The 23122-nt window shown below is 42.2% G+C and overlaps 1 protein-coding gene across 1 annotated transcript in view; it reads right to left on the bottom strand.

The window, feature by feature from the left end:
• Positions 1–17522, bottom strand: part of LOC120063060 (rap guanine nucleotide exchange factor 1-like) — a 57237-nt gene extending 39715 nt beyond the window's left edge. The window contains exon 1 of the mRNA XM_039013187.1: positions 17352–17522. Within this exon, the coding sequence (XP_038869115.1) occupies positions 17352–17379 (28 nt within the window). The 5' untranslated portion in view covers positions 17380–17522. The remainder of the gene's footprint in view (positions 1–17351) is intronic.
• Positions 17523–23122: the final 5600 nt, after the last annotated feature.

Below are 23122 nucleotides of genomic sequence, written 5' to 3'. Positions count from 1 at the left end.
CAACTAAAAAATACATGTTGTATAGGAAATGATAGATACACTAGTTCTTAATGCAATCGCCGTGTTAGAATTCTAAAAATAACTTCATTACGACATCCAGCTTAGGTATAGCGAGAGAGTACCCAAAAGCTGGGCGCAAACGACTAGCACAACATGTTCGACAGATATATGAAATAGCATCATAAAATGGGTCCTACTTTTGCTGATCTTTCATCAGAATGTTGTACAAGGGGTCCTTTGTCGGGAACAATCGTTGTTTGGATTTAGAACGGCCTTTTTCCCTCTCGATTTAGCAAGCACACTTGCCAAGTGGCGCGAATCTCTCCATGTCAACAAACGGAACACGGCAAAACTCCCGAAAAAATTTCAATAATCTGATTAAACTATATTGAAAAAACATACTTTACGATGATATTGTCACGTATCAAATAAAATCAAAGCCGGAGATATTAGTCGTCCATAACGACAGCTTATCAGAAGGCAAATCCAGGTCCCTTGACGCGCTCTCCAGAAAACAGGAAACTGGTGACACGTCATACAAAGAGCATTTATACGAGCCCAGATCAAGTTACACACTCCATTTCTTCTCACTCCTTGTCGACATCTAGTGGAAGACGTATGAAGTGCATCTAAACGAATAAATATCAAGGACTTTAATAGGCAGCCCCTAGAAGAGAGCATCGATTTCAGATTTTCCACTTCCTGTCAGGAAGTTTGCTGCAAAATGAGTTCTGTTTTACTCACAGATATAATTCAAATGGTTTTAGAAACTAGAGAGTGTTTTCTATCCAATAGTACTAATAATATGCATATTGTACGAGCAAGAATTGAGTACGAGGCCGTTTGAAATGGGCACCTTTTATCAGGCTACTCAATACTGCCCCTGCAGCCCAAACAGGTTAACTCTAATGAACTTATCCCCTGCAGCAGAGGTAACTCTGGGTCTTCCTTTCCTGTAGTGGTCCTCATGAGAGGCAGTTTTATCATAGCGCTTGATGGTTTTTGCGACTGCACTTGAAGAAACTTTCAAAGTTCTTAACATTTTCCAGATTGACTGACCTCCATGTCTTCAAGTAATGATGGACTGTCATTTCTCTTTGATTATTTGAGCTGTTCTTGTCATAAAATGGACTTGGTCTTTTAGCAAATAGGGCTATCTTCTATATACACCTCCTACCTTGTAGGACTAATTGGCTCAAACGCATTAAGGAGGAAAGAAATTCCACAAATTAACTTTTAACAAGGCATACCTGTTAATTGAAATGCATTCCGGGTGACTACCTGATAAAGCTGGTTGAGAGAATGCCAAGTGTGCAAAGCTGTAATCAAGGCAAAGGGTGGCTACTTTGAAGAATCTCAAATATAAAAAATATTTTAAACACATTTTTGGTTACTATATGATTCCATATGTGTTATTTCATATGTTGATGTCTACACTATTATTCTACAACGTAGAAAATTGTAAAAATAAAGAAAAACCCTGGAATGAGTAGGTGTCCAAACTTTTCACAGGTACTGTGTGTGCCTAAATATTTAATTTAGGTAATATGAATAAATGATGGTTAGAGCCTAATAAGTGATAGTAATGGGCAGTCACTACAATCAAATGTTTCATTCTGTGTTGTTACCGCATTGAACCTACATAATGTATTCATAACATCTTTGAAAATATTAACCAACCTGAAACCGAACCAACCTCAAAAAGCTCAAATCACTCAGCACTATAGTGTACACTATTATTTCAGTAAAGACTTTCAATAGATTTTTTACATTTTTTAAAGGCTTATACACCTAGCCTAAACACTGACTTGCTCAGTGAATTAAGCGGTGTAGACAGGTTGAAGCAAAACAAAAAAGCCTTCGTTTGGAGCTCGTATCTAGGCTACTGCCAGCATTGGTGACGGCACGGCACACCCAGTGATCAAATAATACAGACAGGCCATTACAAAGAGTTGTAAGAAACACTTCAAATGGACCAAGTCATTAAACGGCAAGCAGGGCACAAAAACAATGGCGAACGTGCATAAAGATGGCACAATTCAGATATGACGTCCTTGTTTTAACACTGTATACACAGTTTTTATACTTTGGCACGCGATATGGTTCAATGTGCCAATAAATCAGTACAATCTACTTTTTAGGTTTTTCACATTTCTGGTGTCTTGAAGCTAAAATTGGGATAGTGTATACTTTGCTAATGACCATACAAGAAAATAGTAAATGGAGAGCAATGTACAATACGGTGAACTTAGCAAAACAAGGAATTAGCACCTCCGCTATTGAGCAGTGCTCAAGTTGAGAAAAACGTATAGTCTACATCGATCATGTGCGACAGAATTAATCCATCTAGGCCTAGACATTGAACAATAAATGAGGCTGTGTGTGTGTGTGTGTGTGTGTGTGTTCTGACTGCTCTCCTTGCCGGAAGCTGGCTGTTGCCGTTGAATAGGATGTTAACAGCTGGCTACTGCTATGAAGGGTCACTTTGCTCTCAGGTCAACATGCACACTATTAAACCAAAAGATAAACTAAATGGCTGAGGCATCGGTCTCCAACATTGTGTTAGGGCTGAACCATTTCCCTTCCTGTAATAGATACATTCAGACAACAGCCTACATAGCCTGTTTTAGAAAGTCAGGGGTCTCCTCACTACTTCCTATTCCATTTCAAAACGAATTGAACTGAAACGCAGTACTACTGGGAGTTAACTCTTTTGACAATAAGGCATGATTGCTATGCATCCATTTGCAACAGCCAGTCCAGCTAGCTTGAGAAGAAAAGTAACATAAGCAAGAGGGTAGTCAACTCGCCTGTTTACTCAGTCTCTGTGTGAGGGTGGAAATCACTTCACCGAGAGGGAGGTTCTCCACAATGGTTGTAAACAAAGGAGAGGCCAGAACAGCCATGACTGAGGCAGTGTTCTCACCATGTTAGTAGGTCTCAGCCCCTCCGCATTTAAATAAACCCCGAAACAACCACAGAAGTAGGTCACACATAAAAACGTATCTGGTCTCTCAACCAAGAGAAACTGCAGAGAACTAGTGGGAGGACTACTGAAGATGAAGGTTCATTTTAGAGATGCAGCCACAACAAAAAGACATAGCCTCTAGAGCTCTCTCCCCGTGGGAGGAACTGTCTGCCTAAAATACACCTACTGCTAGTATTAAGCAACATCACTTCAAGAGAGAGCAATACAATGATATGTAGGGCCTCAGACTGTGTTCAATACTGATCTGTCGGCTCTGGTAAGATTTTGTCTGCAAAACATAAACATACTTAAAGTAACTGAGTGAAAACCTCACATATGCTGTGAACTCACACCCAAATAATGTTGCTGACTTCCTATACTCGTTTTTGTGGCCAAAGCATAAATTGGGTGGGGGAAACACTTTAAAAAAAAACACTTCAGACGTGTATCTCAAAACAGACGGTTTTAAAAATGCTTGTCATTTCCTCATGGAGTATGATATGAGCTGGCCAATCAGCGTTCTACCTCGCATGCATATTTTTAATGACCGGTATACACTCACACCATTCTGTTGTTGGTGTACGCCCAACACCATTACAAAACAGAAAACCTGCTTTTTAACATACTTAATTACCATTTTTTGGAAGGAAAACTATTTAACTCATATTGTAAGTAATTATAGGTCATATTTAATAGAAATCTGGAAACAATGAACCGTTACTTTAAAATAAAACACAGTAAAGTGTAGGGCTGGGCGATATGGCCAAAATATCATTACGATATTTTTAACGGTCTGTCTGTATATTATGTTTATGTTTTTGAATAATAAAAGTTCTAAATTTGCTTTATGAGTAGTGCATGACCCTAGGGTGGCAACACACATTTTAAGTGATTTCAATAAGTCTTTCTCCATTCTGATCGTTTCATACTGTTCAATTAAAACGTCAACCCCCCAAAAAAGAAATACATTTTCATTAATTTCTGCCTTTCCTGCACTCATTTCCACACTGCCACGTAGGGCTGCACAATATGGGCAAAAAAATGTAGGCCTTATTTGAATACAGCGTTTGACATGACAATTAAAGAAATGCCAGGGAGGAGTTATTTTCAAACAAAGTGTTTCCTAGGGGACCCTATAATCTTTGAATAGATTAAATGCTCTCTTAGTTACTTCATGTACCTAACATATTCATGTTTTGCCTATTCCTCTTTGATTTAGAAGATAATGTTGCACAAACAACATGATAATTTAGGCCTATACCATCACTGGTATCTGGCTGTACAGCTAGCTACGTTAGCTCCGACTCAGTACATTTATTAGCTAGCTAGCCAGCTAATTAGCATTAGCGGATAACGAACTAGCGATTAGTATTAATGCGAACACGATTTAAAAGACAAACTAGATGTTCGCAGATGTAAGAAACAAACCAATAGTGTAATTATAGAGCGCTTATGGATTTAAATTAAGCAAAGTGGAAATAGCATTGTTGTCATCAACATTGTTGCATGACCATGCAGACTGAACTCTTATGTCTCGTGGTCAAGCAACAACAAATGCGTTCCTTCAGTGACAGGGGGCAGGGTTAGGTCTGTGTGGAAAGCGGCATGGACAGAGACGAATCAAGTAGTGGAGTAAACTATAAAAATGGACGTTACACACAGTGTATCACACTTAACAAACCAAACATTGAAATACCATTATAGAAGGTAAAAACCCAAACCGGTCCGTGCATCAATACCGGTACATAGTAAAATACTGTATACCGCCCAGCCCTACAGTAAATCTAATTCCCCCCAACTTTGTAGCCTAGCTGATGTGGAATCGCTAGCTAGTTAGCAGTGCACTAGTAGCATCCCTTGTGCAAGTGACACCACTCCCCCTGAGACTTGAAGTAGGCTAGTTGTTCCCCTTGCTCCACAAAGGGATATGGCTTTTGTGGAGTGATAGTTAATGCTGCTTCATGACTGCAAAGTGTTGCTGTGCAGAAGATCACTGGTCCCTGGAAGCTCCTAACGGGCACTGCTAGATAGCCAACACTCATTTTTCCTGAAACACTAGTAGTAGAGCATTTCCATCTAAAAGGACCCGTGAGCATCAAAATGTGAAGTTCATAAGAACATATCAAATTGGAGGGTTAAATGATAGCTAAGAATCTTTATTTTGGGGAAATGAAGGCAGACACATTTCCGCTTCCTACTTCGCAACAAAGCATCCTTCACTCATGCTGCCAAACATAACGTCGTAAAACTGACTATCCTACCTATCCTTGACTTCGGCGATGTCATTTATAAAATAGCCTCCAACACTCTACTCAGCAAATTGGATGCAGTCTATCACAGCGCCATCCGTTTTGTCACCAAAGCCCCATATACTACCCACCACTGCGACCTGTATGCTCTCGTTGGCTGGCCCTCGCTTCATATTTGTCGTCAAACCCACTGGCTCCAGGTCATCTATAAGTCTTTGCTAGGTAAAGCCCCGCCTTATCTCAGCTCACTGGTCACCATAGCAGCACCCATTCGTAGCACGCGCTCCAGCACGTATATTTCACTGGTCACCCCTAAAACCTATTCCTCGTTTGGCCGCCTTTCCTTCTAGTTCTCTGCTGCCAATGACTGGAACAAATTGCAAAAATGCTTTCTATTGTGTTATTGACTGTACGTTTGTTTATTCCATGTGTAACTCTGCGTTGTTGTTTGTGTCGCACTGCTTTGCTTTATCTTGGCCAGGTCGCAGTTGTAAATGAGAACTTGGGTCAGAAGTTTACATACACTCAATTAGTATTTGGTAGCATTGCCTTTAAATTGTTTAACTTGGGTCAAACGTTTCGGGTAGCCTTCCACAAGCTTGGGTAAGTTGGGTGAATTTTGGCCCATTCCTCCTGACAGAGCTGGTGTAACTGAATCAGGTTTGTAGGCCTCCTTGCTCGCACACGCCTTTTCAGTTCTGCCCAAAAATGTTCTATAGGATTGAGGTCAGGACTTTGAGATGGCCACTCCAATAACTTAACTTTGTTGTCCTTAGGCCATTTTGCCACAACTTTGGAAGTATGCTTGGGGTCATTGTCCATTTGAAAGACCCATTTGCGACCAAGCTTTAACTTCCTGACTGATGTCTTGAGATGTTGCTTCAATATATCCACATACTTTTCCATTCCTCATGATGCCATCTATTTTGTGAAGTGCACCAGTCCCTCCTGCAGCAAAGCACCCCCACAACATGGTGCTGCCACCCCCGTGCTTCACTGTTGGGATGGTGTTCTATGGCTTGCAAGCATCCCCCTTATTCCTCCAAACATAACGATGGTCATTATGGCCAAACAGTTCTATTTTTGTTTCATCAGACCAGAGGACATTTCTCCAAAAAGTACCGTCTTTGTCCCCATGTGCAGTTGCAAACCGTAGTCTGGCTTTTTATGGCGGTTTTGTAGCAGTAGCTTCTTCCTTGCTGAGCGGCCTTTCAGGTTATGTCGATATAGAACTTGTTTTACTGTGAATATAGATACTTTTGTACCTGTTTCCTCCAGCATCTTCACACGGTCCTTTGCTGTTGTTCTGGGATTGATTTGCACTTTTTGCACCAAAGCACGTTTACCTCTAGGAGACAGAACGCGTCTCCTTCCTGAACGGTATGATGGCTGCGTGGTCCCATGGTGTTTGCACTTGCATACTACTGTTGGTACAGATGAACGTGGTACCTTCAGGCGTTTGGAAATTGCTCCCAAAGATGAACCAGACCTGTGGAGGGCTACAACTTTTTTTCTGAGGTCTTGGCTGATTTCTTTTGATTTTCCCATGATTTCAAGCAAAGAGGCACTGAGTTTGAAGGTAGGCCAATTGACTCAAATGATGTCAACTAGCCTATCAGAAGCTTCTAAAGCCATGACATAATTTTATGGAATTTCCCAAGCAGTTTAAAGGCGCAGTCAACTTAGTGTATGTAAACTTCTGACCCACTGGAATTGTGATACAGTGAATTATAAGTGAAATAATCTGTCTGTAAACAATTGTTTGAAAAATTACTTGTGTCGTGCACAAAGTAGACGTCCTAACCGACTTGCCAAAACTATAGTTTGTTAACAAGAAATATGTGGAGTGGTTGAAAAACAAATTTTAATGACTCTTCTAAAGCCATGACATCAGTTTCTGGTGTCCGACTTCAACTGTAGGTATTCCTCTTGTCCAGATGGGATAGGGCAGTGCGATGCGATTGCTTCGTCTGTGGATCTATTGGGGCAGTAAGCAAATTAAAGTGGGTCTAGGGTGACAGGTGAGGTGATATGATCCTTGACTAGTCTCTCAAAGCCTTTCATGATGACCGAAATGAGTGCTACGGGGCAATAGTCATTTAGTTCAGTTACCTTCGCTTTCTTTGGATACAGGAACAATGGTGGCCATCTTGATCTGAGGACACGGCTAGGGATGCCATCTGGGCCGGCAGCCTTGCGAGGGTAAACACCCTTAAAAATGTCTTACTCACGTCGGCCACGGATAAGGAGAGCCCACAGTCCTTGGTAGCGGTGCCGCGTCGGTGGCACTGTGTTCTCCTCAAAGCGTGCGAAGGTGTTTAGCTTGTCCGGAAGCAAGGCGGTGCCTGCGACGTGGCTGGTTTTCCCTTCGTAGTCCGTGATTGTCTGTAGACCTTGCCACATACGTTGTGTCTGAGCCGTTGAATTGCGACTACTGTCTCTATACTGACGTTTTGCCTGTTTGATTGCTTATTCCCAGTCACCTTGCCATGGTTAAATGCAGAGGTTCGCACTTTCAGTTTTGCGCGAATGCTGCCATCTATCCACAGTTTCTGGATAGGGTAGGTTTTAAGTCACAGTGGGTACAACATCTGCTATACACTTCCTAATAAACTCAGTCACCGTATCAGTATATTCGTCAATGTTATTCTCGGAAGCTACCCGGAACATATCCCAGTCCGCGTGATCAAAACAATAATGAAGCATGGATTCCGATTGATTAGACCAGCGTTGAATAGTCCTTAGAATGGGTACTTCCTGTTAGAGTTTCTGCCTATAGGAAGGGAGGAGCAAAATGGAGTCATGGTCAGATTTGCCGAAAGGAGGGCGGGAGAGTGCCTTGTAGGCATCCCGGAAGTTGGAGTAGCAGTGGTCGAGTGTTTTAGCAGCGTAAGTACTACAGTGGATGTGTTGATAGAACTTCGGCAGCCTTTTTCTCAAATTTGCTTCGTTAAAATCCCCAGCTACAATAAATACGGCCTCAGGATGTGGTTTCCAGTTTGCATATAGTCCAGTGAAGTTCTTTGAGGGCCATTGTGGTATCGGCTTTGGGGGGGGGGCTATACACGGCAGTGACTATAACCGAAGAGAATTCTCTAGTTAGCTAATACGACCAGCATTTGATTGTGGGGTATTCTAGGTTGGGTGAACAAAAGGACTTGAGTTCCTTTATGTTATCACAATCACACCATGAGTCGTTAATCATGAAACATACACCCTCGCCCTTCTTCTTCCCGGAGAGATATTTATTCTTGTCTGCACAATGAACTGAGAACCCAGATGGCTGGATCGACACAGACAGTATATCCCGAGAGAGCCATGTGTCCGTGAAACAGAGTATGTTACAATCCCTGATGTCTCTGTGGAAAGAAATCCTTGCCCTGTGCTCGTCCACTTTATCATCAAGAGACTGAACATTAGCGAGTAATATACTCGGAAGCCGTGGGTGGTGCACGCTTCCTATGTCAGAAGACCACTCCGAGTACCTCTCCTCCAACGCCGGTGTTTTGGGTCGTCCTCTGAATCAGTTCAGTTGCCCTGGGGGGTTCGAACAAAGGATCCGCTTCGGGAAAGTCATATTCCTGGTTGTAATGCTGGTAGTGCTGGTGAGGTACCACCGCTCTGATACCCAAAAGTTCTTCCCGGCTGTATGTAATTGCACAAAACTATTTCTGGGCTAATAAAAGTAAGAAATAATACATAAAGAAAACAAAATACTGCAAAGTTTCCTAAGAGCTAGAAGCACAGCAGCCCTATCCGTCAGCACCATTGTCACCCACGTTCAGTGTATAATAAATCAGCTGCCAAGTTCTGCTTGAAAGCAGAGGATGATGTCTTGATTCTTTGCGTTTACGTCTTGCTCCAGTATGCTGGGGTGATGTTGGTGTAAATGTGTCAACATATTTGAGGTGTTGGCGGCTGCATAGGCTATTCTCGTTGAGCATGGTGACATGCGGTTAACATTTTGTCCACAACTCTCTGTCCATCGCCGTTGTAATCTACTGGGAAGCCAAAATGTTCCCAAATGATGGAGGATACTCTAATTCTGGTTTATCGACCCCATCACACAGAACTAGTTCCCGGCTGTGCCTCACAAAAGGACGGTTTGAAACCCACCAATTAAGATCTTAATTTTGATTACAATGTGCACTCTAATTGTTTTCACGGAATAGCCTAAAAATAGATTTACTCAAGGGGCGTAGGCATAACCTATAGCCTAGTGTTTTTATTATGTAAATATTTATTTTTTATGTATTCATTCGGGTTCACAGTGCGGACCAAACCGGTACGAATATGTTACACGGTCCTCCCTTCCACGGGAATTCTTTTGTTTAGCTCATAACTGTTTTCTTTGTCTTTCTGTTGTCTGGTTGTCAAACCAAGAGTGTTAAAACAGTCTGAGTGTTGGAGAAGTAAAAGTGCAATATGTGCCATGTAAGAAAGCTAACGTTTAAGTTCCTTGCTCAGAACATATGAAAGCTGGTGGTTCCTTTTAACATGAGTCTTCAATATTCCCAGGTAAGAAGTTTTAGGTTGTAGTTATTATAGGAATTATAGGATTATTTCTCTCTATACGATTTGTATTTCATACACCTTTGACTATTGGATGTTCTTATAGGCACTTTAGTATTGCCAGTGTAACAGTATAGCTTCCGTCCCTCTCCTCGCCCCTACCTGGGCTCGAACCAGGAACACATCGACAACAGCCACCCTCGAAGCAGCGTTACCCATGCAGAGCAAGGGGAACAACTACTCCAAGTCTCAGAGCGAGTGACGTTTGAAACGCTATTAGCGCGCACCCCGCTAACTAGCTAGCCATTTCACATCAGTTACACCAGCCTAATCTCGGGAGGCTTGAAGTCATAAACAGCGCAATGCTTGAAGCATTGCGAAGAGCTGCTGGCAAAAATGCACGAAATTGCTGTTTGAATGAATGCTTACGAGCCTGCTGGTGCCTACCATCGCTCAGTCAGACTGCTCTATCAAATCATAGACTTAATTATAACATAATAACACACAGAAACACGAGCCGTAGGTCATTAATATGGTCGAATCCGGAAACTATCATCTCGAAAACAAAACGTTTATTCTTTCAGTGAAATACGGAACCGTTCCGTATTTTATCTAACGGGTGGCATCCATAAGTCTAAATATTCCTGTTACATTGCACAACCTTCAATGTTACGTCATAATTACGTAAAATTCTGGCAAATTAGTTCGCAATGAGCCAGGCGGCCCTAACTGTTGCATATACCCTGACTCTGCGTGCAATGAACGCAAGAGAAGTGACACAATTTCACCTGGTTAATATTGCCTGCTAATCTGGATTTCTTTTAGCTAAATATGCAGGTTTAAAAAATATATACTTCTGTGTATTGATTTTAAGAAAGGCATTGATGTTTATGGTTAGGTACAGTCGTGCAACGATTGTGCTTTTTTCGCAAATGCGCTTTTGTTAAATCATCCCCCGTTTGGCGAAGTTGGCTGTCTTTGTTAGGAAGAAATAGTCTTCCCACAGTTTGCAATGAGCTAGGCAGCCCAAACTGCTGCATATACCCTGACTGTTGCAAGAGAAGTGACACCATTTTTCCTAGTTAAAAGAAATTCATGTTAGCAGGCAATATTAACTAAATACGCAGGTATAAAAATATATACTTGTGTATTGATTTTAAGAAAAACATCAATGCCTATGGTTAGGTACACGTTGGAGCAACGACAGTCCTTTTTCGCGAATGCCACCGCATCGGATATATGCAGCGCAGGACACGCTAGATAAACTAGTAATATCATCAACCATGTGTAGTTAACTAGTGATTATGATTGATTGATTGATTGTTTTTTATAAGATAAGTTTAATGCTAGCTAGCAACTTACCTTGGCTTCTTACTGCATTCGCGTAACAGGCAGGCTCCTCGTGGAGTGCAATGTAAAGCAGGTGGTTAGAGCGTTGGACTAGTTAACTGTAAGGTTGCAAGATTGAATCCCCGAGCTGACAAGGTAAAAATCTGTCATTCTGCCCCTGAACAAGGCAGTTAACCCACTGTTCCTAGGCCGTCATTGAAAATAAGAATGTGTTCTTAACTGACTTGCCTAGTTAAATAAAGGTGTAAAAAAATACATAAACATTATTTTTTTTTGTGTCCAAAAATACTGATTACCGATTGTTATGAAAACTTGAAATCGGCCCTAATTAAATCGGCCATTACCGATTAATCGGTCGACCTCTACTGACAGGTGTATAAAAATCGAGCACACAGCCACGCAATCTCCATATAAAAACATTGGCAGTAGAATGGCCTTACTGAAGAGCTCAGTGACTTTCAACATGGCACAGCATACAATGACATTCTAGACGATTCTGTGCTTCCAACTTTGTGGCTACAGTTTGGGGAAGACCCTTTCGTACTTCAGCATGACAATGCCCCTGTGCACAAAGCGAGGTTCATAGAGAAATTATTTGTCAAGATTGGTGTGGAACTTGACTGGCCTGCACAGTTCCCTGACCTCAACCCCATTGAACACCTTTGGGATTAATTGGAACGCCGACTGCGAGCCAGGCCTAATCCCCCAACATCAGTGCCCGACCTCACTAATGCTCGTCGCTGAATGGAAGCCTTCCCAGAAGAGTGGAGGGTGTTGTGGCAGCAAACAAGGGACCAACTCCATATTGCCCATGATTTTGGAATTAGATTATTTCTTTCGACGAGCAGGTGTCCACATACTTCTCGTAAGTAGTGTATTTAACTTCTTATGGCTGGGGGCAGTATTGAGTAGCTTGGATGAATGCCCAGAGTAAACTGCCTACTACGCAGGCCCAGAAGCTAAGATATGCATATAATTAGTAGATTTGGATAGAAAACACTCTGAAGTTTCTAAAACTGTTTGAATGATGTCTGTGAGTATAACAGAACTCATATGGCAGGCAAAAACCGGAGAAAAAATCCAACCAGGAAGTGGGAAATCTGAGGTTTGTAGGTTTTCAAATCTTTGCCTACCCAATATAGTGTCTATGGGGTCATATTGCATTTCCTACGGCTTCCACTAGATGTCAACAGTCTTTAGAACCTTGTTTCAGGCTTCTACGGTGAAGGAGGAGAGGAGAGCTGTTTGACTAAGGGGTCTGGCAGAAGGCCATGAGCTCAGTCAGGCGTGTGTCCGTGAGAGGTAGCTGCGTTCCTTTTCATTTCTAAAGACAAAGGAATTGTCCGGTTGGAATATTATTGAAGATTTATGATAAAAACATCCTAAAGATTGATTCTATACATCGTTTGACATGTTTCTACGAACTGTAATGGAACTTGACTTTTCGTCTGGCCTGCGCCTCGTGAATTTGGATTTGTGAACTAAACGTGCGAACAAAAGGAGGTATTTGGACATAAATGACGGACATTATCGAACAAAACAAACATTTATTGTGGAACTGGGATTCCTGGGAGTGCATTCTGATGAAGATCATCAAAGGTAAGGGAATATTTATAATGCTATTTCTGACTTCTGTTGACTCCACAACATGGCGGGTATCTGTATGGCTTGTTTTGGTCTCTGAGCGCTGTACTCAGATTATTGCATGGTGTGCTTTTTCCGTAAAGCTTTTTTGAAATCTGACACAGCAGTTGCATTAAGGATAAGTGTATCTATAATTCCATGCATAACACTTGTATCTTTTATCAATGTTTATTATTATAGAGTTTTCTGTAAATTGATGTGGCTCTCTGCAAAATCACCGGATGTTTTGGAAGCAAAACATTACTGAACATAACGCGCCAATGTAAACTGAGATTTTTGGATATAAATATGAGCTTTATCGAACAAAACATACATGTATTGTGTAACATGAAGTCCTATGAGTGTCATCTGATGAAGATCATCAAAGGTTAGTGATTCATTTTATCTCCATTTCTGATTTTTGTGACTCCTCTCTTTGGCTGGAAAAATGGCTGTGTTTTTCTGTGACTAGGTGCTGACCTAACATAATCGCATGGTATGCTTTCGTCGTAAAGCCTTATTGAATTCGGACACTGTGGTGGGATTAACAACAAGTTTATCTTTAAAATGGTGTATAATACTTGTATGTTTGAGGAATTTTCATTATGAGATTTCTGTTGTTTGAATTTGGCGCCCTGCACTTTCACTGGCTGTTGTCATATCGATCCCGTTAACGGGATTTCAGCCGTAAGAAGTTTACAGAGTTATTGGAAAACGTGGCCACATAAAAATCTGTGGGAGATTTTACAGTAATTCTGTTACCAAAGTATGCATCTGCACAGTTCTTTCACCAACTTAGTTTTTGTACATTTTTCAGCAGAAATTGTTAAAAGTAATCCTTGTGCATAGAGTTGTATGGTTTGTTAAACTTTGAAATCATGGTTTTTGTTTGGTATACATTTTAGAGTGGAAAAAAACTAGCAAAGCGTAATTCCGTTACTGTGAAATTTTCCAGTAGTACACACAGTAGCAAATACAATAGCATCTTGTAGGGTAGCCAGCAGATCCGACCCACTTGCTTACAGCTGCACTGGGGTCGGACAGGCTTCTTGGGTAGATTACGACAACGCGGAGCCAGCGCAATATATGGCTCGGAAAAAACATACATCAATCCAGGGATGAGAAATACGCTGTACTCTGAATTGTCCCATTATCCCAACTGTTACACCGAGAAGATTGAACTCCTGCTAGTTTCAGTAAACAACCTTTTTCATCCTCATGCTAGCTAGCAGTAGCCACAGCAGCCATTATGGAATGTCACGTTGAACAACAAAGAAACTGATTGGCCCATTAATGGCCATTTCTCATCCTGGATACAGGTATGTTTCCCGAACCATATCTCGGGCCGCTTACGGGGGGTGGTCTTAAACAGGAAGCATGTCCGACCCTAGTGGAGCTGTAAGCAAGCGGGTCGGATCTGCTGGCCACTTGTAGGGGAGAAAGGACACTTGCTGCTCCACTTGCTTACACTAGCCTAAACCTTTTCCCATGGCTCATGAGTTACAACCTCCATTGGACAAACACCCAGCTCTTTAAAATCAGACCCCATCTGTAGGCTACTACACCACAGAGTTTGTTTTAATTAGGCTGCAACACCTTTGAAACTCGTATTGGGACAACATCTCTAGAATTCCATGATGCTACTTGCTTGTTTCCACAAAACCACAAATTATAGCATAGTGTGGAATCCGAGCTTCCAATGAGAGTAGTAGCAGAATCTCTTTTGATTGGGAGGCAATGGCTCGACTTGGGCATATTGCTGCATGAAGGCTTCTCAGTCTCACTACTAAACCATTACGGAAAAGATACACCAGGAGCATATTTTCAATCCATTCATAACCAGAGACAGATATTTTAGTGCAAAAACAAACCAGGGAAATAGACTGAGTAGGGCATACTGTAAGTTGGACATACTTAGGGGTGGGACATACAGTGCATTCGGAAAGTATTCAGACCCCTTGACTTTTTCCACATTGTTACGTTAGGCCTTATTCTAAAGTTTTCCCCCATCAATCAACACACAATACCCCATAATGACAAAGCGAAAACAGGTTTTTAGAAATGTTTGCAAAACAGAAATACCTTATTTGCATAAGTATTCAGACCCTTTGCTATGAGAATCGAAATTGAGCTCAGGTGCATCCTGTTTCCATTGATCATCCCTGAGATGTTTCTACAACTTGACTGGATTCCACCGGTGGTAAATTCAATGGATTGGACATGATTTGGAAAGGCACACACATGTCTATATAAGGTCCCACAGTTGACTGTGCAAGTCAAAGCAAAAACCAAGCCATGAGGTCAAAGGAATTGTCTGTAGAGCTCCTAGACAGGATTGTGTCTAGGCACAGCTCTGGGAAAGGGTACAAAAAAATGTCTACAGCATTGAAGGTCCCCAAGAATACAGTGGCCTCCATCATTCTTAAACGGAAGAAGTTTGGAACCACCTAGAGCTGACCACCTGGACAAACTGAGCAATCAGGGGAGAAGAGCCTTGGTCAGGGAGGTGACCAAGAACCTGATGCTTACTCTGCCAGAGCTCCAGAGTTCCTCTGTGGAGATGGGAGAACCTTCCAGATGGACAACCATCTCTGCAGCACTCCACTAATCAGAGTAGCCAGATGGAAGCAGTAAAAGAAGGCACATAACAGTCCGCTTGAAGTTTGCCAAAAGGCACCTAAAGAACTCTGACCATGAGAAACAAGATTCTCTGGTCTGATGAAACCAAGGTTGAACTCTTTGGCCTGAATGCCAAACTTGACGTCTGGAGGAAACCTGGCATCATCCCTACTGTGAAGCATTGTGGTGGCAGCATCATGCAGTGGCGGTGTTTTTCAGCAGCAGGGACTGGGAGACTAGTCAGGATAGAGGAAAAAAATGAACAGAGTAAAGTACAGAGAGATCCTTGATGAAAACATGCTCCAAAGCTGGGGCCAATGTTCGCCTAACAGGACAACAACCCTAAGCACACAGCCAAGACAATGCAGGAGTGACTACGGGACAAGTCTCTGAATGCCCTTGAGTGACCTAGCCAAAGCCCGGACTTGAACACGATCGAACAACTCTGGAAAAACCTGAAAATAGCTGTCCTATCAAACCTGACAGTGCATGAGAGGATCTGCAGAGAAGAATGTGAGAAACTCCCCAAATACAGGTGTGCCAAGCTTATATCATCATACCCAAGAAGACTCAAGGCTGTAATCACTGGCAAAGGTGCTTCAACAAAGTACTGAGTAAAGGGTCTGAATACTTATGTGAATGTGATATTTACATTAAATTTTTATAAAAGTGCAAAAATGTCTGTTTTTTCTTTGTCATTATGGGGTATTGAGTGTAGATTTTCATCAATTTTAGAATAAGGCTATAACGTAACAAATATGGGGAAAAGTCAAGGGGTCTGAATACTTTTCGAATACACTGTACTTGGACAAATCAGGTATGAGTAACAAACATACCAAATTCATTCCAAGGTTGCAAAAAAAGATGGATTGGCTTGACTCCCGTCCATAGCAGTCTCAACTAGCTCTCTAGTGACAACTCACAAAATACATAGCTAGAAAACATACATGGTACAAGTGGCAACAGATGGGGACACTTGACTGAGGAAGAGACTCTCCAGTCAAAGGAGGTTTTCAGTGTTCCGTGATATAGAGAACTAGCCATGACTCACAATAGTTCGAGAACCCAAGCTAAGGGGGAAACTCAAACACAGTGAATTAGACAAAGTACTTGTCATTCTCCTCGAATAGCTAGTGCCTGATTAGTAAAGTCAGTGCAGGTGGTGCATGAGGTACTGTAATATTACCAACCCAGATTAGTACGTTACCATTATTGCCTATAAAAATCATAGGGATGGAAAAAACACTAAGGTTACTGTACTAACGTTAGCCTACTAATTTACAGTACCTAGCTAGACCCCACCACGTATCCTAGAATGAATGACGACAACTGTCACTGTGCATTTTAAAAGTAACGTGGATTAGCAAACTACGTTAGGATGTAGCTAAAGTAGTTAGCTACTTAACGAAAGTTTAGTACTGTTACGGTCAAGACAACATTCTATTCGGGCTACAGCTGACTGTACTATAGTTACCTACAGTAGCTAGTCATATTCTATAACGTTAAATTCGTCACCATCTTTTCAGAAAAAAAGGCAGCTAGCGTTAGCTAGCTAACTTGACTAATATAACCCGAATATAGCTAGCTATATTGCAACATTGTAGCTAGCTATAACACAAGTTATGAAAATCGCTAGCTAACATTAGTTAGCTACCTAAATGTTTTCCATTTCAATAACGTTAGCTAGTTAGCCTAGCATGTAGATAGCAAATCTATCAAATTCTAGCGCACTCTAGCTAGAAATCAAATATTATCTGGCTCGCTAACTAACAACAACAATAACAACTCACTAGGTAGTTAAACACTGATTGAATGTTTAGCAAATATTGACTATGTAGTAGATAGCCAGCTAGCTACTGTTACCGCAACAATGTGGAAGTTTGGTGTTAGAATCGGCCTTTGATCCACAACTAGACCAAACCACACTGGCTGGCCGCATTTCTGGCTACAAGAGGGGGCAGACAAACCCCAGACTAACAGCTAGCTAACGTTAGCTATTTATCTAGCTAGTCCAGTCTAGACGAGCTTACCTTGCTTACTCTCTATTTTTCCCGACATTTCGAAGCAGAGACGGTAACGTTAAACAAATGAAATCCAGGGAGGTATGTTGTCCGTTTACTCTCTTTTAATCTCACATCCTTTAGCCAAAGCACTTTAGCTCGGACCGTTCCGACGCAAATACAACAGCCAGCCAGACCCCGATGATGATGATGATGATGATGGGTAGACTAGCAGCAGACAACTCGGTGCTGTATCACAATCAACACCTCCCTCTTGCGGCTGGAATTAAGAAATGTGGGCGCACGGGACGGAAAGGTGTGCCCTCAGGTGATGGATTTAGCTAGACTAATCAGATTCAAGAGAGAGAGGGAGAGACGTTATTGACTCTCTTTTTTAATTATACATGGTTCAGTATAGGAAATACGAGAGAAAATAAAAATAGTACATATTATGGTTTTAGTGGAGTATGCAGCCCATATTATTCAAAAACAGTAGCTAATTGCAGTGGCATGTATTCATGGATGCCAAGGGATGCCAGGCCTCCCCCAAAAACAAATAAAACATATTTATAAAATAATTTATCTTTGGTCTCTGTGTTTTCAAAAGATTCCTTCAATTTGCATGAGGCTGAATGTATCTCACTGGAAAAAGTATCAAACTGAGCGAAACAGCGCTCCTCTGTTTCTGTATGTGTAGGCCATCTATCTGATGCTGTCTGGTCATAAACAGTATGACATTGTTGCCGCCAATAGCATTGAATGCAAGGGAAGCCAGCGAGCATTTGGCCTCGCTTGAGAAAAAAAGTAGAAAGTAATAGCCAATCAGCATTGAGCTAAAAAGATTCAGCTCAACTGTGTAAAGGAACGCCAGTTTGGATTAGGCTTCACTCCATCACATCGCATCAAGAGCAATATGTCATTGACAGAAACAACTTGAATTGTTGCATCTTGTTGTGTTGTTGTCCTACGGTGGCTAACTAGCTAGCTAAAATGGTCTGTTTCCTAAATTAGCCATGAATGGAGATAGGGATTTGGACTTAGTGTGTGGTTTTACTTATCTCCGTACTGGCCAATGATTATAATGACGATTCTGATCCAACCATACATTCATACTTTGTGCCCCTGGACTGAGAGGATGTAGAAGTCTAATGTTAACTAGCTAACGTTGTCCATGAAATGAAGTTAGGCTTGCGAGCGAGCATTTTAGCCAGGTAGCCTAGGACAACAAAAAATAAAAGTGTGTACTGTATGACAGTCATAGACCATTTAATCAACATAATATATGTCACTTAGCAGATGCTTTTATCCAAAGCAATTTACAGTCATATGGGCATACATTTTACGTATGGGTGGCTCCGGGAATCAGACCTGCTACCCTGGCATTCATTACAAACACCATGCTCTACCAACTGAGCTACACAGGATGGAAGAGAGGAGGATGGCATTGGCATTTCTCTACAAGTAGAGTCAGTCAACATGTTTTTTCTACTTGCACAACACACACACACACACACACACACACACACACACACACACACACACACACACACACACACACACACACACACACACACACACACACACACACACACAAATCAGAACCATGGACAGCCGCATCATATTTAGCTTACGTTGATTGGACTAAATTGTTTTTGGTATCTTTTAGTTGTAACTGTATTAGACTAAGCTAATTTGATGCTGTTGAAATGTTGAAGTTGAAATTGTGTTGGAATATTGGAGGCAGCTCCTGTTTTCTTTGCGACTTGCTGTAACTCTTTAGTAGTCTGAAAATGTCGGAACCATGAACTTGCATGACTGTTGGTCATGTAACTGTTTGTTACATGCAATATGCTTCGTGGACTTCATCAAATTCCTACAGGCCCTACAGAAGAGGTGACTAATAAGTCTAGAAATCATGGTTACACAACTTTGGATTTTGGTATATGAAAAGGTAACACATTCCTAATACATTTTGGTGATCAAATAAAAAATCACAGGGCATATTATTAACAGAAATGGGCTGACCAACTGGCAAGTGTCTTCACTGACATTTTCAACCTCTCCCTGTCTGAGTTTGTAATACCAACATGTTTCAAGCAGACCAACCATAGTCACTGTGCTCAAGGACACGAAGGTAACCTGCCTAAATTACTACCAACCTGTAGCACTCACGTCTGTAGCCAGGAAATGCTTTGAAAGGCTGGTCATGGCTCACATCAACACCATTAGCCCAGAAACCCTAGACCCACTCCAGTTTGCATACCACACCAACAGATCCACAGATCATGCAATCTGTATTGCACTCCACACTGCTCTTTCACACCTGGACAAAAGGAACACCTATGTGAGAATGCTATTCATTGACTACAGCTCAGCGTTCAACACCATAGTGCCCTCAAAGCTCATTACTAAGCTAAGGACCTTGGGACTAAAGACCTCCCTCTGCAACTGGATCCTGGACTTCCTGACGGGCCTCCACCAGGTGATACGGGTAGGTAGCAACACATCTGCCACGCTGATCCTCAACACGGGGGCCCCTCAGGGGTGCGTGCTCAGTCCCCTCCTGTACTCCCCGTTCACTTATGACTGCACGGCCAGGCACGACTCCAACACCATCATTAAGATTGCTGATGACAACAGTGGAAGGCCTGATCACAGACAAAGATGAGACAGCCTATAGGGAGACCTGACCGTGTGGTGCAAGGACAACAACCTCTCCCTCAACGCAATCAAGACAAAGGAGATGATTGTGGACTACAGGAAAAGCAGAACCGAGCATGCCCCCATTCTCATTGATGGGGCTGTAGTGGAGCAGGTTGAGAGCTTCAAGTTCTTTGGCGTCCACATCACCAACAAACTAACATGGTCAAAGCACACCAAGACAGTAGTGAAGAGGGCACAACCGAACATATTCCCCCTCAGGAGACTGAAAAGTTTTGGCAGGGGTCCTCAGATTCTCAAAAGCTTTTACAGCTGCCCCATCTAGAGCATCCTGACCGGTTGCATCACTGCCTGGTATGGCAACTGCTCGGCATCCAACCTCAAAGCACTACAGATGGTAGTGCGTACGGCCCAGTACATCACCGGGGCCAAGCTTCCTGCCATCCAGGAGCTCCATATATCAGGTGGTGTCATAGGAAGGCCCTAAAAATGATCAAAGACTCCAGCCACCCTAGTCATAGACTGTTCTCTCTGCTACCGCACGGCAAGCGGTACCGGAGTGCCAAGTCTAGGTCCAAGAGGCTCCTAAATAGCTTGTACCCCCAAGCCATAAGACTCCTGAACAGCTAATCAAATGGCTACCCAGACTATTTGCATTGCCCCCCCCCTCTACCTACATAACTCTACCAACATGTACATATTACTATCAAGAATCAAGGTAAGACCCAGATGCAGACTGTCGAAGTAACACTGTTTATTGTGGCAACAGGGGCAGGCAAAGACAGGTCAAGGCAAGCAGGGGTCGAAAAGCCAGGGTAAGGCAAAGGTACAGGACGGCAGGTGGACTCAGGGTCAGGGACAGGCAGAGTTCAGTAATCCAGAGGTGGTGCAAAGATACAGGACGGCAGGCAGGCTCAGGGTCAGGCGGGCGGGTACAGGGTCAAGACAGGCAAAGGTCAAAAAACAGGAGGACGAGGAAAGAGAAGCTGGGAAACGATAGGAGCTGACAGGATACAACACTGGTTAGCTTGAACGAACAAGGCGAACTGGCAACAAACAGACAGAGAACACAGGTATAAAAACACAGCGGAATAATAGGGAAGATGGGCGAAACCTGGAGGGGGTGGAGACAAGCACAAGGACAGGTGAAACAGATCAAGCCGTTACCTCAATTACCTCGACACCGGTGCCCCCTGTATATAGCCCAGCTATTGTTATTTACTGCTGCTCTTTAATTATTTGTTCTTCTGATCTCTTCATTTTATTTTTGTTTTACATTTTCATAGATATTTTCTTAAAACTGCATTGCTGGTTAAGGGCTTGTAAGTAAGCATTTCACTGTAGGGTCTATAGCTGTTGTATTCGGCGCATGTGACAAATAAAATTTGTTTTTATTTGATTTAAATAGAAGTCAGCAGGAAATCTGACAGATTGTGCCTTTCAATAAAGTTAATAATTGAAGAGACTTCAGGATGGTTGGGCAGGGATGCACTAGCATGGCTGACGCGACCCAAGTGCCTCACAGCGCAGGGAGAGCTGTGACCACACTGGTCCGGAAAGGAGGCTGTTTTTAATATAATATTCGCTGAGAAATTGTGCGACGCGTTTGATTGGTTTCTCAAATGTTTTTTTTTTTCCTTCGGGGGTTGAGACCTCGCATTGTTTGGATTTGAAAATACGACCATTGTAATGGAAGGGAGTGGCGTTCGGGGGCTGAGTGTGGCTATGTATGTGGGTGTTTGAGTGAGAAAGATACAGATGAGAATCATCTAGTAAAAGCACAGCCTCGTCATTATCAACGCATTGTGCCAACATTAAAGAGCCATTCCAGACTCTGAAGTCAGGAGGCCTTCAAGAGTTAGGTGTTAGCCAGACTAGGGGTGCACTACCTCGGCTCAGGGAAACATACAGTTGAAGTCGGAAGTTTACATACACCTTAGCCAAATACATTTAAACTCAGTTTTTCACATTTCCTGACATTTAATCCCAGTAAAAATTCCCTGTTTCAGGTCAGTTAGGATCACCACTTTATTTTAAGAATGTGAAATGTCAGAATAATAGTAGAGAGAATGATTTATTTCAGCTTTTGTTTCTTTCATCGCATTCCCAGTGGGTCAGAAGTTTACATACACTCAATTAGTATTTGGTAGCATTGCCTTTAAATTGTTTAACTTGGGTCAAACGTTTCGGGTAGCCTTCCACAAGCTTCCCACAATAAGTTGGGTGAATTTTGGCCCATTCCTCCTAACAGAGCTGGTGTAACTGAATCAGGTTTGTAGGCCTCCTTGCTTGCACACGCTTTTCAGTTCTGCCCACACATTTTCTATAGGATTGAGGTCAGGGCTTTGTGATTGCCACTCCAATACCTTGACATTATTGTCCTTAAGCCATTTTGCCACAAATTTAGAAGTATGCTTGGGGTCATTGTCCATTTGGAAGACCCATTTGCGACCAAGCTTTAACTTCCTGACTGATGTCTTGAGATGTTGCTTCAATATATCCACATCATTTTCCATTCCTCATGATGTCATCTATTTTGTGAAGTGCACCAGTCCCTCCTGCAGGAAAGCACCCCACAACATGATGCTGCCACCCCCGTGCTTCACGGTTGGGATGGTGTTCTTCGACTTGCAAGCATCCCCCTTTTTCCTCCAAAAATAACGATGGTCATTATGGCAAACAGTTATATTTTTGTTTCATCAGACCAGAGGACATTTCTCCAAATGGTTCGATCTTTGTCCCCATGTGCAGTTGCAAACCGTAGTCTGGCTTTTTTTATGGCGGTTTTGGAGTAGTGGCTTCTTCCTTGCTGAGCAGCCTTTCAGGTTATTTCCTCTGATTTTCCCATGATGTCAAGCAAAGAGGCACTGAGTTTGAAGGTAGGCCTTGAAATACATCCACAGGTACACCTCCAATTGACTCAAATTATGTCAATTAGTCTATCAGAAGCTTCTAAAGCCATGACATAATTTTCTGGAATTTTCCAAGCTGTTTAAAGGCACAGTCAACTTAGTGTATGTAAACTTCTGACTTCAACTGTATGTACTGTATCTATTATGCCCATTTGAAGTTATCTCCAAAAGCAACTCTACCACAACCTATTAATATTCCTTTTGTTATATCCACTTGGTTTATTGGTG

The sequence above is a fragment of the Salvelinus namaycush genome, chromosome 18 (genome assembly GCF_016432855.1).
Source record: "Salvelinus namaycush isolate Seneca chromosome 18, SaNama_1.0, whole genome shotgun sequence".
NCBI lineage: Eukaryota > Metazoa > Chordata > Actinopteri > Salmoniformes > Salmonidae > Salvelinus > Salvelinus namaycush.
This window is presented reverse-complemented; position numbering and strand designations above follow the sequence as displayed.